Here is a 14,275-nt window from a genome sequence, read left to right as displayed (position 1 = left end):
GAAACAGAAAGTACATGGCTTTTTCCAGCCTGTGGCCCGGGCACTTGTATTTGGTGGCATCATGAACGTTTGTCAATTCCATGCATGGCAAGCACAGCAACTGGACAACATGGAGGCCAAGGTCTCCAGGCCCCAAACAGACTTGCCTCAGTTGCAAATGGGCAGAGGATCTTGTAATCATCCCTATTGGTACTGAGGTGGGAAGGATGGGGTGTGGGTAGGGATGGGCCCTCTGGCCCTAAGCAAAGGCATTTGATATACATCTTCCGTTTTGGGTGGCTGCCTAGGGTGGGATGTGGACAGATCCTCACTGTTCTGCTATCCAGAGGCTGATTCAGAAGCTAGATGGAGAGAGTCTATCCATCAAATGAGTCCTGAGGTAATTTCCTCCTTTCCTGCCAGCCGGGGGACTCCTCCTCCAATGCTCTGCAATTTGCATGGAGTGTTGATTCCCCATTGCTCGTGGGGGAAAATCCATCACGACCAGTCCCTGCCCCATCATGAGCTCAGGAGGAAGCAGAGAAAGGGAAATGGGCTGCTCTTCCCCCTAATTTTCCTGACAGAGCCCATTTCCAGGTGGAGTCACCTGGACAGACAAGTAGAAGACCCAGAAGGATGCAATGAATCATTCAGTGGTATTTATTGAGCTCCTACTCTGTTCAGAGCACCTCAGTAAGTATTTGGGAAATACAAAATATTAGGAAACAAAAGCTGCCTACTGGCAAGGGGCCAGAAGAGGTCCCTGACTGTATTTTCATGGGCACAGTGTGACACTCGCAGAAATAATCCCATCATCAACATCTTTGCCTTCAACCTGAAAGACAGCTCTACAGTATTAGACACGACCACCTTGAGTCAGTCAGTGAAAAAGCAGGATTCTCTCAGTTGCAAAGGAGTCAGCTCTCCCCTGTCCAAGGTCATGGATGTTTTTAGTCATTCAAACCTGACCAGCCTTCTTGCCTAATTATGGTATTTGTTAAGCACTTACTAAGTTTCAAATACTGTACTAAGTTTTGGGGTAGATACAAGGTAATCAGGTGGGACACAGTCCCTGTCTCATATGGGGCTCACAGTCTAAGGAGAGAGGGTCTTGTCTTATGCTGTCAAGTCATTTCCACCCATAGCTACACCATGGACACATCTCTCCTGGAATGCCCCGTTCTCCATCTGCAAACATTCCGGTAGTGTATCCATTGAGTTTTCTTGGTAAAAATACAGAAGTGGTTTACCATGGCCTCCTTCAGCATGGTAAACTTGAGTCTCCACCCTCAACTCTCTCCCATGCCACTGCTGCCAAGCATGAGTGAGTTTTGACTTGTAGCAGATTGTCTTCCACTCGCTAACCACTGCCCAAGCTAAGAATGGAATGGTTAGACCTCTGCTTGACTCTCCCTCCCGTAGCCAAGACTGGTAATGTGCAGGAAACTCTCCAGGTGTGACACTGAATTGGGAGGAAGGAGTACAGGTATTGAATTCCTGTTTCACAGATGAAGAAACTGAGGCACATCGAAGTCAAGAGACTTTCCCAAGATCCCATAGTTGGCCAGTGGAAGGAACAGGGAGTAGAAAAAGCAGCGTGGCTCAGTGGAAAGATCCCGGGCTTGGGAGTCAGATGTCATGGGTTCAAATCCCGGCTTTGCCAATTGTCAGCTGGGTGACTTTGGGCAAGTCACATAACTTCTCTGTGCCTCAGTTACCTCATCTGTAAAGTGGGGATAAAGACGGTGAGCACCACATGGGACAATCTGATCACTTTGTAACCTCCCCAGTGCTTAGAACAGTGCTTGGCACATAGTAAGCACTTAATAAATGCCATCATTATTTATAGATGTTGGAACCCCTGATTAACAGACCCAAGCTGCCATGTAAACTAGAGGATAGGAGGCTTTTTCCCCCTTGTGTATTTCTGGTCTCACCAGGACTTCTATTCAAACACAAAATATTATGGTTGGTGAAAAAAAATGAGGTGCTCTTGAGCTAAGGAAAATCTGTCCATAAGTTTAATGGCTAGGCTGGTTGTAATAGTTCAAAATGTTTAAAAATACAGGAAAGTTTATTTTTCAAAAACTTCACAATCGATTAAAGGTGGGTATTCGTTTGAAAGATTTATTCAGACGTTTGCTTTTAGAAGCTATTCAATTTTTTAACCTCAAAATGATTTATATTGCAATTAATTAATTTATTTGTGAAATGGTGCATCAAGATACAATTAAAATTGTATTCAAGCCTTTTCAACTTTATTTCTTGTGCTTCACATTGGCATGGCCGTAGCATTGTCTGGCACTTCAGCATATACTGCTTTTATTGTTATTAAAAAAAGGACTGTTATTAAAAATTGAATGACATTCAACTGGATTTGAGGCTTTAATAAAAGTGAATGTTAGGCAGCAGAGTAACCAAATTTAATTTAAGGCTAGGAGATACTAGGGGATGGGTGAAGGCTCAAGTACTTATGTGTAACATTGAGATAAAATCCTTACTTCATTATTTCCTAACTCCTCATCTCCCCTCCCCATTCACTCTCAATCAATCAATCAATCATTTTAAATAATTTTTCAAGGAGAAAGGTGTGGTCTACAGCATTGGGAGTGGTTGAGAGGTTGAGGAGGATTAGGATGGAGTAGAGACTGTTGGATTTGGCAAGAAGAAGGTCATTACTAAGTAGAACAGTTTCCATGGAGTGAAGAGGGTGGAATCCAGGGGTCAAGGAGATAACTGGAGGAGAGGAAGTGGAGGCAGTTCATTCATTCATTCATTCATTCATTCAGTCGTATTTATTGAGTGCTTACTTTGTGCAGAGCACTGTACTAAGTGCTTGGGAAGTACAAGTTGGCAACATATAGAAACAGTCCCTACCCAACAGCAGGCTCACAGTCTAGAAGGGGGAGACAGACAACAAAACAAAACATGTGGAAAGGTGTCATGTTATCAGAATAAATAGAAATAAAGCTAGGTGTGCATCATTAACAAAATAAATAGAATAGTAAATATGTACAAGTAAAATAGAGTAATAAATCTGTCCAAGCATATATACAGGTGCTGTGGGGAGGGGAAGGAGGTAGGGCAGAGTGTGGGGAGGAAGAGAGGGAAAAGGGGGCTCAGTCTGGGAAGGCCTCCTGGAGGAGGTGAGCTCTCAGTAGGGCTTTGAAGGGAGGAAGAGAGCTAGCTTGGCGGATGTGCTGAGGGAGGGCATTCCAGGCCAGTTGGTGCAGACAACTCCCTTAAGGAGTTTGGAGGTAAATGGTAGGAGGGAGATAATAATAATAATTATTATTTTTATTTTAGTATTTGTTGAGCACTTACTATGTGCCAGGCACTGTACTAAGAGCTGGGGTGGATATAAACAAATCGGGTTGGTCACAGTCCCTGTCCCACATGGGGCTCACAGTCTCAATCTCTGTTTTCCAGATGAGGGACCTGAGGCACAGAGAAGTGAAGTGACTTGCCCAAGGTCACACAGCAGACTAGTGGCAGAGCCAGGATTAGAACCCATGACCTTCTGACTCTCAGGCCACAGCTCTATCCACTACCCCATGCTGCTTCTAACTGAAGGGAGCAGTGGAATCAAATTTTTTTCTAGGATGAGGTTAAGCTTTGGCAAGAAGCCATTGGAAAGTGAGCGGTTGCAGTTGATGGTCAGAGAGGGAAGAAAGGAGAGGGCAAGTGATTGATAAGGTTCAGAAGATGGGGTCAGGGTAAATTTTGAGAGGAGCTGGGAGATCTCCATTCATTCATTCATTCATTCGTTCAATCGTATTTATTCATCATCATCATCATCAATCGTATTTATTGAGTGCTTACTGTGTGCAGAGCACTGTCCTTGGGAAGTACAAATTGGCAACATATAGAGACAGTCCCTACCCAACAGTGGGCTCACAGTCTAAAAGGGGGAGACAGAGAACAAAACCAAACATACTAACAAAATAAAATAAATAGAATAGATATGTACAAGTAAAATAAATAAATAAATAAATAGAGTATTAAATATGTACAAACATATGCATATATACAGGTGCTGTGGGGAAGGGAAGGAGGTAAGATGGGGGGGATGGAGAGGGGGACTAGGGGGAGAGGAAGGAAGGGGCTTACTGTGTGCAGAGCACTACTAAGCACTTGGGAAGTACAAGTTGGCAACATATAGAGATGGTCCCTACCCAACAGTGGGCTCACAGTCTAGAAGGGGGAGAAAGAACAAAACAAAACATATTAACAAAATAAAATAAATAGAATAAACATGTACAAATAAAATAAATAAATAAGTAGAGTAATCCTTCTTGGGATACTGCTGGAAAAGATGGAAGAGTCAATGTGGGGACAGGTGGAGGGAGGGACTGGAGAGGAGCAGGGAAGATTTTTGGGGGGAGATCATACCTGATGGTTTTAATTCTGGTTTCAATTTAGAAGCAGCATGGCTTAGTGGATAGAACAGCGGCCTGGGAGTCAGAAAGACCTGGGTCCTAATCCTGGCTCTGCCACTTGTCAGCTGTGTGACCTTGGGCAAGTCACTTAACTTCTCTGTGCCTCAGTTACATCATCTGTACAATGGGGATTAAGACTGTGAGCCCTATGTGGGACAGGGACTGTGTCCAAACTGATTAACTTGTATCAACCCCAGAGCTTAGCAGAGTGCCTGACACATAGTAAGCACTTAACAAATACCGTTAAAAAACCAAAATTCTGTGTCATCTGTGCACCCCTTCAGCACTTTGATACTCACTCCACCTCTAGCCCCACAGCATTTATGTGCAAATTCATATACCCTGCTGCTTCCTCTACCTGTAATTTATTTTCATGTCTGTCTCCCCACCTGGCCCAGACTGTAAGCTTCTTGAGGACAGGGAATGTATCTATCAATTTTGTTGTATTGTACTCTCCCAAGCGTCTAGTGCTCTGCACATGGTAAGTGCCCAATAAATACCACTGATCGATTGATTGATTGATTTCCCTATTTTGCTCTGCACACAGTAAGCAGTTAATAAATTTGTTGAATGAATGAATCTTCCTTGGCCCAGTGGATATGAAACAGAACATTCCATGCTCCCCAGGATGAAGCCATCCATGGGGAAGTGGAGCACCCCAAGAGCCTCCAGCAACATAATGCAGTATTCCTTCCAGGACATCATTGTCAGCTGCCCAAGTTGGCAGGCTCCAGATGGCACCTCACATGTGGGCCAAAACCACCTCCCAGCCCCTAGTTAACTGAAACCCAGCCACTGAATGATCAGGTCCAACTTTAAGAACCGTCAGTTCAAAATGAATCAGCCAGTTGTCGGACACCTATCGTGGATGGAGCGCTGTACAAATGCTAGGTGTGTGGGACAATTCAGTGGAGGTCGAAGGTGCAAACCTAATTCTCCAGAAGCTGAATGTAGAGCAGGAGAGGCAGGCCCCTCCAACACCCAGCCCGGTATTTGATGGTCCAGATCGTTTATTTCCACTCCCCTTTTTTTTGTTGTTGGGTAACTAAGACCTAAGTGTAGCAGAGGAAGAGGCACCTACTGATGGTTGGACAGATGTAAATGAAACCCGTCCTTGTACCGAGCTGAGCCACAGGGCTGAGAGGCTGGCAATGCCACGTGTGAGCTCCTGGGAGTGGGCGGCAGCTGCAGAGATGGCACGGGGCTTCCTCTGCCAGCCCCCTCCCCATTCCCTGTAATCTGACTCAGTTGTGCTACTATAACCCTATTCTCCTCCTTCTCCCACTCTCTGTTCATCATTTTAATCTACTGGCCCCATTAGAGTGTGACCTCCCTGGGCAGCAGGGTGCTTGTCTTGAGTATCTGCTGTATTTTCCCAAGCCATTAATAGAGTTCAGTGTACCCAGTGGGTGCTCAGTTAATGCCAACACTACTGTAACTAGTACTACCGGAACAACCAGTCAATCAGTGGTATTTACGGTGCACTGACTGCGTGCAGAGTACTGTACTAAGTAGTTGGGGATGCAGTGTGGCCTAGTGGAAAGATCACCGGCTTGGAAGTCAGAGAACATGGGTTCTAATCCTGGCTCTGCCACGTGTCTACTATGTGACCTTGGGCAAGTCACTTAACTTCTCTGAGCCTCAGTTACTTCAACTGTAAAATGGGGATTCAATCCTGAGAAGCAGCATGATGTAGTGGATAGAGCATGGGCTTGGGAATCAGGAGGCCAAGGGTTCTAATCCTGGCATCAGCTGTATGGCCTTGGGGAAGTCATTTCACTTTCCTGTGCCTCAGTTACCTCATCTGTAAAATGGGGATTGAGACTGTGAGCCCCGTGTGGAATAAGGACTGGGTCCAACCTGCTTGTATCCACCCTAGCGTCTGGCACATAGTAAGTGCTTAACAAAAACCATCATCATTATTATTATTATTATTTCTCCTTCCTTCTTAGTCTGTGTCCAACTTGATTAACCTTCAGGGACTAGGGACTTTCAGGGACTTTCAGTTAGGGACGGTGTCCAACTTGATCCAACTTGATTAACTTTCAGTCAACCAATATTGTCCTTCTACATGGCATCCTCGTTATGGGCAGGAAATGTGTCTACCAACTCTGCTATATTGTACTCTCCCAGGTGCTTAGTACAGTGCTCTGCACACAGTATGTGCTCAAAAATATTATTTATTGACTGATTTGGTAGTACAGTATAATATTGTTGGTAGACACATTCTTGCCCCAAGGAGATTGCAGTCTAGAGGGGAGGGAGATATTAAAATAAATTATGAATATGTACATAAGTGCTGTTGGGCTGAGGGTGCAGTGGATATGAAATGTTTAAATGGTACACACTTTAATGTTCTCCCTCCTACTTAGACTGTGAGTTCTTTGTGGGACCTGATTATCTTGTATCGAACCCAGGGCATAGTACAGTACTTGGCACATAGTAGGCACTTCACAAATACCTCTATCATTATTATTATTATTATTTTTATTATTATTGTTATTAAGAGAAGCAGCATGGCTCAGTGGAAAGAGCCTGGGCTTGGGAGCCAGAGGTCATGGGTTCTAATCCCGGCTCCACCGCTTGTCAGCTGTGTGACTTTGCACATGCCACTTAACGTCTCTGGGCCTCAGTTACTCATCTGTAAAATGGGGATTAAGACTGTGAGCCCCACGTGGGACCACCTGATCACCTTGTATCCCCCCAGCGCTTAGAACAGTGCTTTGCACATAGTAAGCACTTAAGAAATGCCATTATTATTATTATTATTATTATTATTATTACAGATCCAAGAGCACAGGCAATGAAGAAGGGAGAGCGAGTAAGGAAAATGGGGGCTTAGACAGCCGCGGCCTCTTGATGGAAATAAAATTTTAGTAGGGCTTTGAAGTTGGAGAGAGTGGTGGTCTCACGAATATGAAAGGGCCCAGACCAGAGGGAGGATGTGGACAAGGAGTCAGTAATGCGATAGATGAGATTGAGTTACAGTGAGTAGATTGGGATTAGGGGAGTGAAGTGTTTGGGCTGGGCTGTAGCAGGAAATCATTGAGGTAAGGTAGGAGGAGAGCTGATTTGGTGCTTTAAAACTCATGGCAAGTAGTTTCTGTTTGATGTGGAGGTGGTTGGACAGTCACTGGAGATTTTTTAGGAGTGGGAAGACATGGACTGAACTTTCTTTTAGAACAATGATCTGGGCAGCAGAATGTACTTGGGACTAAAGTAGGGAAATACAGGTGGCAGGAAAGTGAATGGCGATATGATAAGTGCTAGGATCAGAATAGTAGCTGTTAGGATGAAGTACCTGAGTAAATAATTAAATGTGCAAATAAATATACAAATCAATAAAAATAAACTGTGTACATATGTGTTGAGATAGGAAAACAATACACAAGTACTAAGGTTGGGTGTTGGGTTGGAGCGAAACCCTTGGTTAGCTATAGAAATTGAACTTCAGTCTCAAAATTCCCTTTCACATGCCTCTACCCTGTTCTTCCTCTTCTCACTGGATGCAGCTCCATTGTCTGAGCAGAACAATTTGGGCAGGTCTTTGTAGAATCGGATATCTCAGAAGCTCCATAATTGTTTCTGGTGTTTCTTCAGAATTGTGTGCACATAGCAGCATTGTTGTATGCTGGGAAAGAAAGGCATTGCCCAGATTAGCTTTGGATCAGAGGTAGTGCCTTGACAGATTTTAAGTGACTGATGTTTGGTCCAATACCTCCAGTGCTTTAAGATGGATATTGCATTTCGAAAGCCAGGAAGACTCAATTGGGATTGCTTCGCCAAACCAGCTAGGGACATTCCCAAGGGTCTGGCCAGTAGCTGGAATTTCCAGGGGTGGGGGCTTGCCAACCAACATCTAAGTACCCCATCCCTCCAGACCACTAAGCAGAACAACTCAGGGTCAGGGACCAAATAGCTCCCAGAACCATGATTCCAGGAACTCAGTCTTGGGGAAAGAAATTTAAGGATGGAACTGCTGCATTGATAGGTATTTTCATTTGTTGAACTTCCCGCTTCTCACTGGGCCAGATTTGTTCTTCTTCTGTCTCCTAGTCTACTGTGTTTAGCTATTATATGGGTAATGAAAGTTGTTCTCAATTTGGCCTTCAAAGAATTGGGTTGGGAGACCCACCCTGGTGAGAAAGAGAACCGTGGACCTAGAGAAGGAGAGCATTGCTCCTTAGCTTTTACTACTCATGTTGAAAACCAGCAAGCTTGGATAGACTGTCTATTTCCAGTATATTGTATTTTACCTTTCTATATTCATGGAAGATTTCTTCACCTAACATCCTCGTGTCTCTCTCCACTTCAATCCATACTTCAAGCTGCTGCCCGGATTATCTATGTCCAGAAACGCTCTGGGCATATCACTCCCCTCCTCAAAAATCTCCAGTGGCTACCAATCAATCTGCGCATCAGGCAGAAACTCCTCACCCTGGGCTTCAAGGCTCTCCATCACCTCGCCCCCTCCTACCTCACCTCCCTTCTCTCCTTCTACAGCCCAGTCCGCACCCTCCGCTCCTCCACCGCTGATCTCCTCACCGTACCTCGCTCTCGCCTGTCCCGCCATCGACCCCCGGCCCACGTCATCCCCCGGGCCTGGAATGCCCTCACTCTGCCCATCCGCCAAGCTAGCTCTCTTCCTCCCTTCAAGGCCCTGCTGAGAGCTCACCTCCTCCAGGAGGCCTTCCCAGACTGAGCCCCTTCCTTCCTCTCCCCCCTCGTCCCCCTCTCCATCCCCCCCATCTTACCTCCTTCCCTTCCCCACAGCACCTGTATATATGTATATATGTTTGTACATATTTTTTACTCTATTTATTTATTTTATTTGTACATATCTATTCTATTTATTTTATTTTGTTAGTATGTTTGCTTTTGTTCTCTGTCTCCCCCTTTTAGACTGTGAGCCCCCTGTTGGGTAGGGACTGTCTCTATATGTTGCCAATTTGAACTTCCCAAGCGCTTAGTACAGTGCTGTGCACATAGTAAGCGCTCAATAAATACGATTGATGATGCTGCTGCTGATGATGATGATGAGTCCTTGGTATATGAAGTCATTTGTGCCTCATCATAACTGACAACTACTCTTCCCTGCTTCGAAGCTCAATTGAAAGTGCATCTCCTCCAAGACTTCCCTGACTAGCCCTCCTTTCCTCTTCTCCCACTCCCTTCTGTGTCACCCAGACTTGCTCCCTTTATTCATCCCCCCTCCCAGTCCCATAACACTTACGTACATATCTATAATTCATTCAGTTGTATTTATTGAGTGCTTACTATGTGCAGAGCACTGTACTAAGCATTTGGGAAGTACAAGCTGGCAACATATAGAGATGGTCTCTACCCAACAACAGGCTCAGAGTCTAGAAGGGGGAGGCAGACAACAAAACACAACATGTAGACAGGTATCAGAACCATCAGAATAAAGAGAATTATAGCTATATACACATTATTAATAAAATAAATAGAGTAGTAAATATGTACAAGTAAAATAAATAGAGTAATAAATACGTACAAATGTATACAAGTGCTGTAGGGTGGGGGGTGGGGTGATGGAGAAGGGAAGAGGAGAGGAAAATGGGGGCTCAGTCTGGGAAGGCCTCCTGAACGAGGTGAGCTCTCAGTAGGGCTTTGAAGGAAGAGAGCTAGTTTGGCAGATGTGTTGAGGGAGGGCATACCGGGCCGGGGAAGGACATGGGCCAGGGGTTGACGACGGGACAGGTGAGAATGAGGCACAGTGAGGAGGTTAGTGGCACCGAAGTGGAGTGTGTGGGCTGGGCTGTAGAAGGAGAAGAGGGACATGAGGTAGGAGGGGGCGAGGTGATGGAGAACCTTGAAGCTGAGAGTGAGGAGATTTTGCTTGATATAGATATACATATCTATAATGTATTTATTTATATTAATGTCTGTCTCCCCCTCTAGACTGTGAGCTTGTTGTGGGCAGGGAATGTGTCTGCTTTATTGTGCTGTTCCAAGCACTTAGTAAAGACCTCTGTAAGCACTCAGTAAATGTGATTGACTGACTTTGTGCCTACAGCCCAGGGATGCTGGTTCAGTTTCTTCCAGGGCTCCTTTTAGGCTGCAGCAGTGACACAGTGCCCAGGGCAAAAAGGTATTTATTTTTATTTGCCACTCATCACCTCCAATGCCAGAGATCCCCACTGATCCTTGCATCATGCTTTTCCAGAGCCCGACCCTGGTGGCTTCCCTAAGCAATGTGGGTGGGGTGACCAACTATTAAATTTGATACCAGGAAATTAGTTTTCAGGGGTCTACCCCTGGCCCAGAACATATGGCCAGGGGTGCCCACTTTATATTTTGAGTAAGAGGGAGAAAAGGGAGGAGGGATTTTAGGTGGCACTGAGAACATGCTGCAAAGATCTAGTAGGCCAGAAAGCCACTATTTTGTATCTTTTCTGCACTGATTGGCAGTTCTCAGATCTTTTGGAGGATCAAGGTTGAGCAAGTCTGGGAAACTCTGTCAAATAGTTGTGGGGGCTGAGAGCGCATCTTAGCATATAGCAGCAGTTACCTTTATGTTTTTCACTTTATTTAAAACACCCAGCTTCCTTCTGCCTTGGCTCTTGCCACTGTGTTCCAGGGCTCAGAAGTAGTACTGTGTTCAGAGAGACCTGGGAGAGGAATGCAGCAGTTGTGGAGCAAGGTGGAAGGAGGTCAGAGGGTTTATGAAGAAATGTTCTAGGTTCCTTCTTATTTCACTTCTGCAAAATGGTTCAGTCAATCAGTCATATTGATTCTCCTGGTTCTCCTCTTATCTCTCCGGTCGTCCTTTCTCAGTCTCTTTTGCAGGCTCCTCCTCCCCCTCTTATCCTCTTACTGTGGGGGTTCCCCAAGGTCCAGTACTTGGTCCCCTTCTGTTCTCAATCTACACGCACTCCCTTGGTGACCTCATTCACTCCCACGGCTTCAACTATCATCTCTACGCTGATGACACCCAGATCTACATCTCTGCCCCTGCTCTCTCCCCCTCTCTCCAGGCTCGCATCTCCTCCTGCCTTCAGGACATCTCCATCTGGATGTCTGCCCGCCACCTGAAGCTCAACATGTCGAAGACTGAACTCCTTGTCTTCCCTCCCAAACCTTGTCCTCTCCCTGACTTTCCCATCTCTGTTGACGGCACTACCATCCTTCCCGTCTCACAAGCCCGCAAACTTGGTGTCATCCTCGACTCTGCTCTCTCATTCACCCCTCACATCCAAGCTGTCACCAAAACCTGCCGGTCTCAGCTCCGCAACATTGCCAAGATCCGCCCTTTCCTCTCCATCCATATCGCTACCCTGCTCATTCAAGCTCTCATCCTGTCCTGTCTGGACTACTGCATCAGCCTTCTCTCTGATCTCCCATCCTCGTGTCTCTCTCCACTTCAATCCATACTTCATGCTGCTGCCCAGATTATCTTTGTCCAGAAACGCTCTGGGCATATTACTCCCCTCCTCAAAAATCTCCAGTGGCTACCAATCAATCTGCGCATCAGGCAGAAACTCCTCACCCTGGGCTTCAAGGCTCTCCATCACCTCGCCCCCTCCTACCTCACCTCCCTTCTCTCCTTCTACAGCCCAGCCCGCAACCTCTGCTCCTCCGCTGCTAATCTCCTCACCGTACCTCGTTCTCGCCTGTCCCGCCATCGACCCCCGGCCCACGTCATTCCCCGGGCCTGGAATGCCCTCCCTCTGCCCATCCTCCAAGCTAGCTCTCTTCCTCCCTTCAAGGCCCTGCTGAGAGCTCACCTCCTCCAGGAGGCCTTCCCAGACTGAGCCCCTTCCTTCCTCTCCCCCTTGTCCCCCTCTCCATCCCCCCATCTTACCTCCTTCCCTTCCCCACAGCACCTGTATATATGTATATATGTTTGTACATATTTATTACTCCATTTATTTATTTATTTTACTTGTACATATCTATTCTATTTATTTTATTTTGTTAGTATGTTTGGTTTTGTTCTCTGTCTCCCCCTTTTAGACTGTGAGCCCACTGTTGGGTAGGGACTGTCTCTATATGTTGCCAATTTGTACTTCCCAAGCGCTTAGTACAGTGCTCTGCACATAGTAAGCACTCAATAAATACGATTGATGATGATGATGATGATCACTTGCTGTGTGCAGAGCAGTATACTAAGCACTTGGAAGAGTACAATACAACAGAGTTGATAGATGCAATCTCTACCCACAAGAAATGTACAGTCTACAGGGGGAAACAGACATCAAAGTAAATTAGAAATAGAGGAAATAGTAGAGCATAGGAATATTAGCATAAGAATTGTGGGGTTCACAGTTGACACAGAGAGGAGGGCAGATAGGAGATATATTAGGGATATTGTACAAGCAGTCAAGAACCTGGTAGTGGAGGTTGAGGTGGCTAGGGTCAGTAATAATAATAAAAATAGCATTTATTAAGCACTTACAATGTGCAGAGCACTGTTCTAAGCGCTGGGGAGGATACAAGGTAATCAGGTTGTTCCATGGGGGGCTCACAGTCTTCATCCCCATTTTACAGTTGAGGCAACTGAGGCATAGAGAAGTTAAGTGACTTGCCCAAAATCACACAGCTGACAATTGGTGGAGCTGGGATTTGAACCCATGACCTCTGACTCCAAAGCCCGCACTCTTTTCCACTGAGCCACACTGCTTCTCTAAATACATGCCTTTCTTATTTTTCCCCTATAGGGCCCTGTTCCCGACTCTTTCCAATGCCCTTTCAGCGTGTTACCTGTGAAGATGAAGTGGAGCAACATCAGCTTCCACATCCTTCTGTTTGATCTGGAAAACCTGGCGGAACTCCCAGTGTCGCCACAACTCAACGGGCTGCCGAGCTCTAACTCCCTTCATGGCAGCGACTTCCTCAGAAGAGTCAAGAGCACGGGAGAGAAAAGGACACTGACATTAAAGAGAAGCAAGGCAGCGAGTTCTCCACCGCCCATCGAGGAACCAGGCAGAAACGGGTGTGGGGGTCATGCCCTGAGAGAGGACGTTCCCCTCAAAGCCCTGGATGAAAACGATGGTCTGAAAAGGCAGAAGAAGGCAAAGAACTCCAAAAAAGCCCACCTCAAGCCATTCAGGAAAATCGATGAGAACCTGACGCTGGACACGGCTAAACTCCTCCTGTCATGCCTCTTGCCATGGGGAGTGGACAGGGAACTAGATTGTTTTTGCATCCGCCACCTAAATCTCCAAAGACTTCAGGGGCCCGTGTCATTTGGGCTCGTGTCCAGAGATGATCACCTCTCTTTGCAGCTCCCGGGCTGCAACAGGAGTCAGTTGGAAGAGCGTTCGGCATTCAATCTGTTTTCCAGAAAGGTGCTCGACTTGTCAAACAAGTACACCGCTTCTGTCCCCCAACAGACCAGAGCCCCGGCACTTCTGGAAGATGGCCAGGAATCTTCCCCATCACCAGATGCTATATTCTATTTACTGAGCCGAATACTTTTTGTTCATGAGATAGTTCACATGCCTGGAGAATTGAACGATAGATCTACCAGGTGAGAAGTTCATATAAGTCACTTTTTCCTTCATTTTTGGAGATAACCCCCACAAACACCAAAACTGCATGCTTTCTTTCTTTGCTTCATGTCATTCTTTCTTTCTCTGATGTCCTGCCTTCCTCTTTCTCTCTTCCTCTCTTCATTCCTCTCTACATCTCTTTAAACCTCCATCTCTCTGTTCCTTTCTTTCATCCACTTTAAGTAGTGCTGTGCTACTTTAAACATTTCAGTGTTAGTAAGTACAGAAGTTTTGATTGTTCCTCTGTTTATTGCATTGAATCCCCTTGCCAGGTGCAGGAATGGAAATCAGCTTCTGACTATTGATTATAATTTCACTACCCTTATATTACGTTTTTGTGAA

General features: G+C 45.8%; 1 protein-coding gene across 1 annotated transcript in view; it reads left to right on the top strand.

Moving 5' to 3' along the window:
• Window positions 1–14,275, top strand: part of WDR72 (WD repeat domain 72) — a 203,930-nt gene that overhangs the window by 104,295 nt on the left and 85,360 nt on the right. Inside the window, exon 14 of the mRNA XM_038750044.1 lies at window positions 13,100–13,911. Within this exon, the coding sequence (XP_038605972.1) occupies window positions 13,100–13,911 (812 nt within the window). The remainder of the gene's footprint in view (window positions 1–13,099; window positions 13,912–14,275) is intronic.

The sequence above is a fragment of the Tachyglossus aculeatus genome, chromosome 8, assembly GCF_015852505.1.
Source record: "Tachyglossus aculeatus isolate mTacAcu1 chromosome 8, mTacAcu1.pri, whole genome shotgun sequence".
NCBI classification, from domain to species: Eukaryota; Metazoa; Chordata; class Mammalia; order Monotremata; family Tachyglossidae; genus Tachyglossus; species Tachyglossus aculeatus.
The sequence above is the reverse complement of the archived record's forward strand: the minus strand, read 5'-3'. Positions and strand labels throughout refer to the sequence as shown.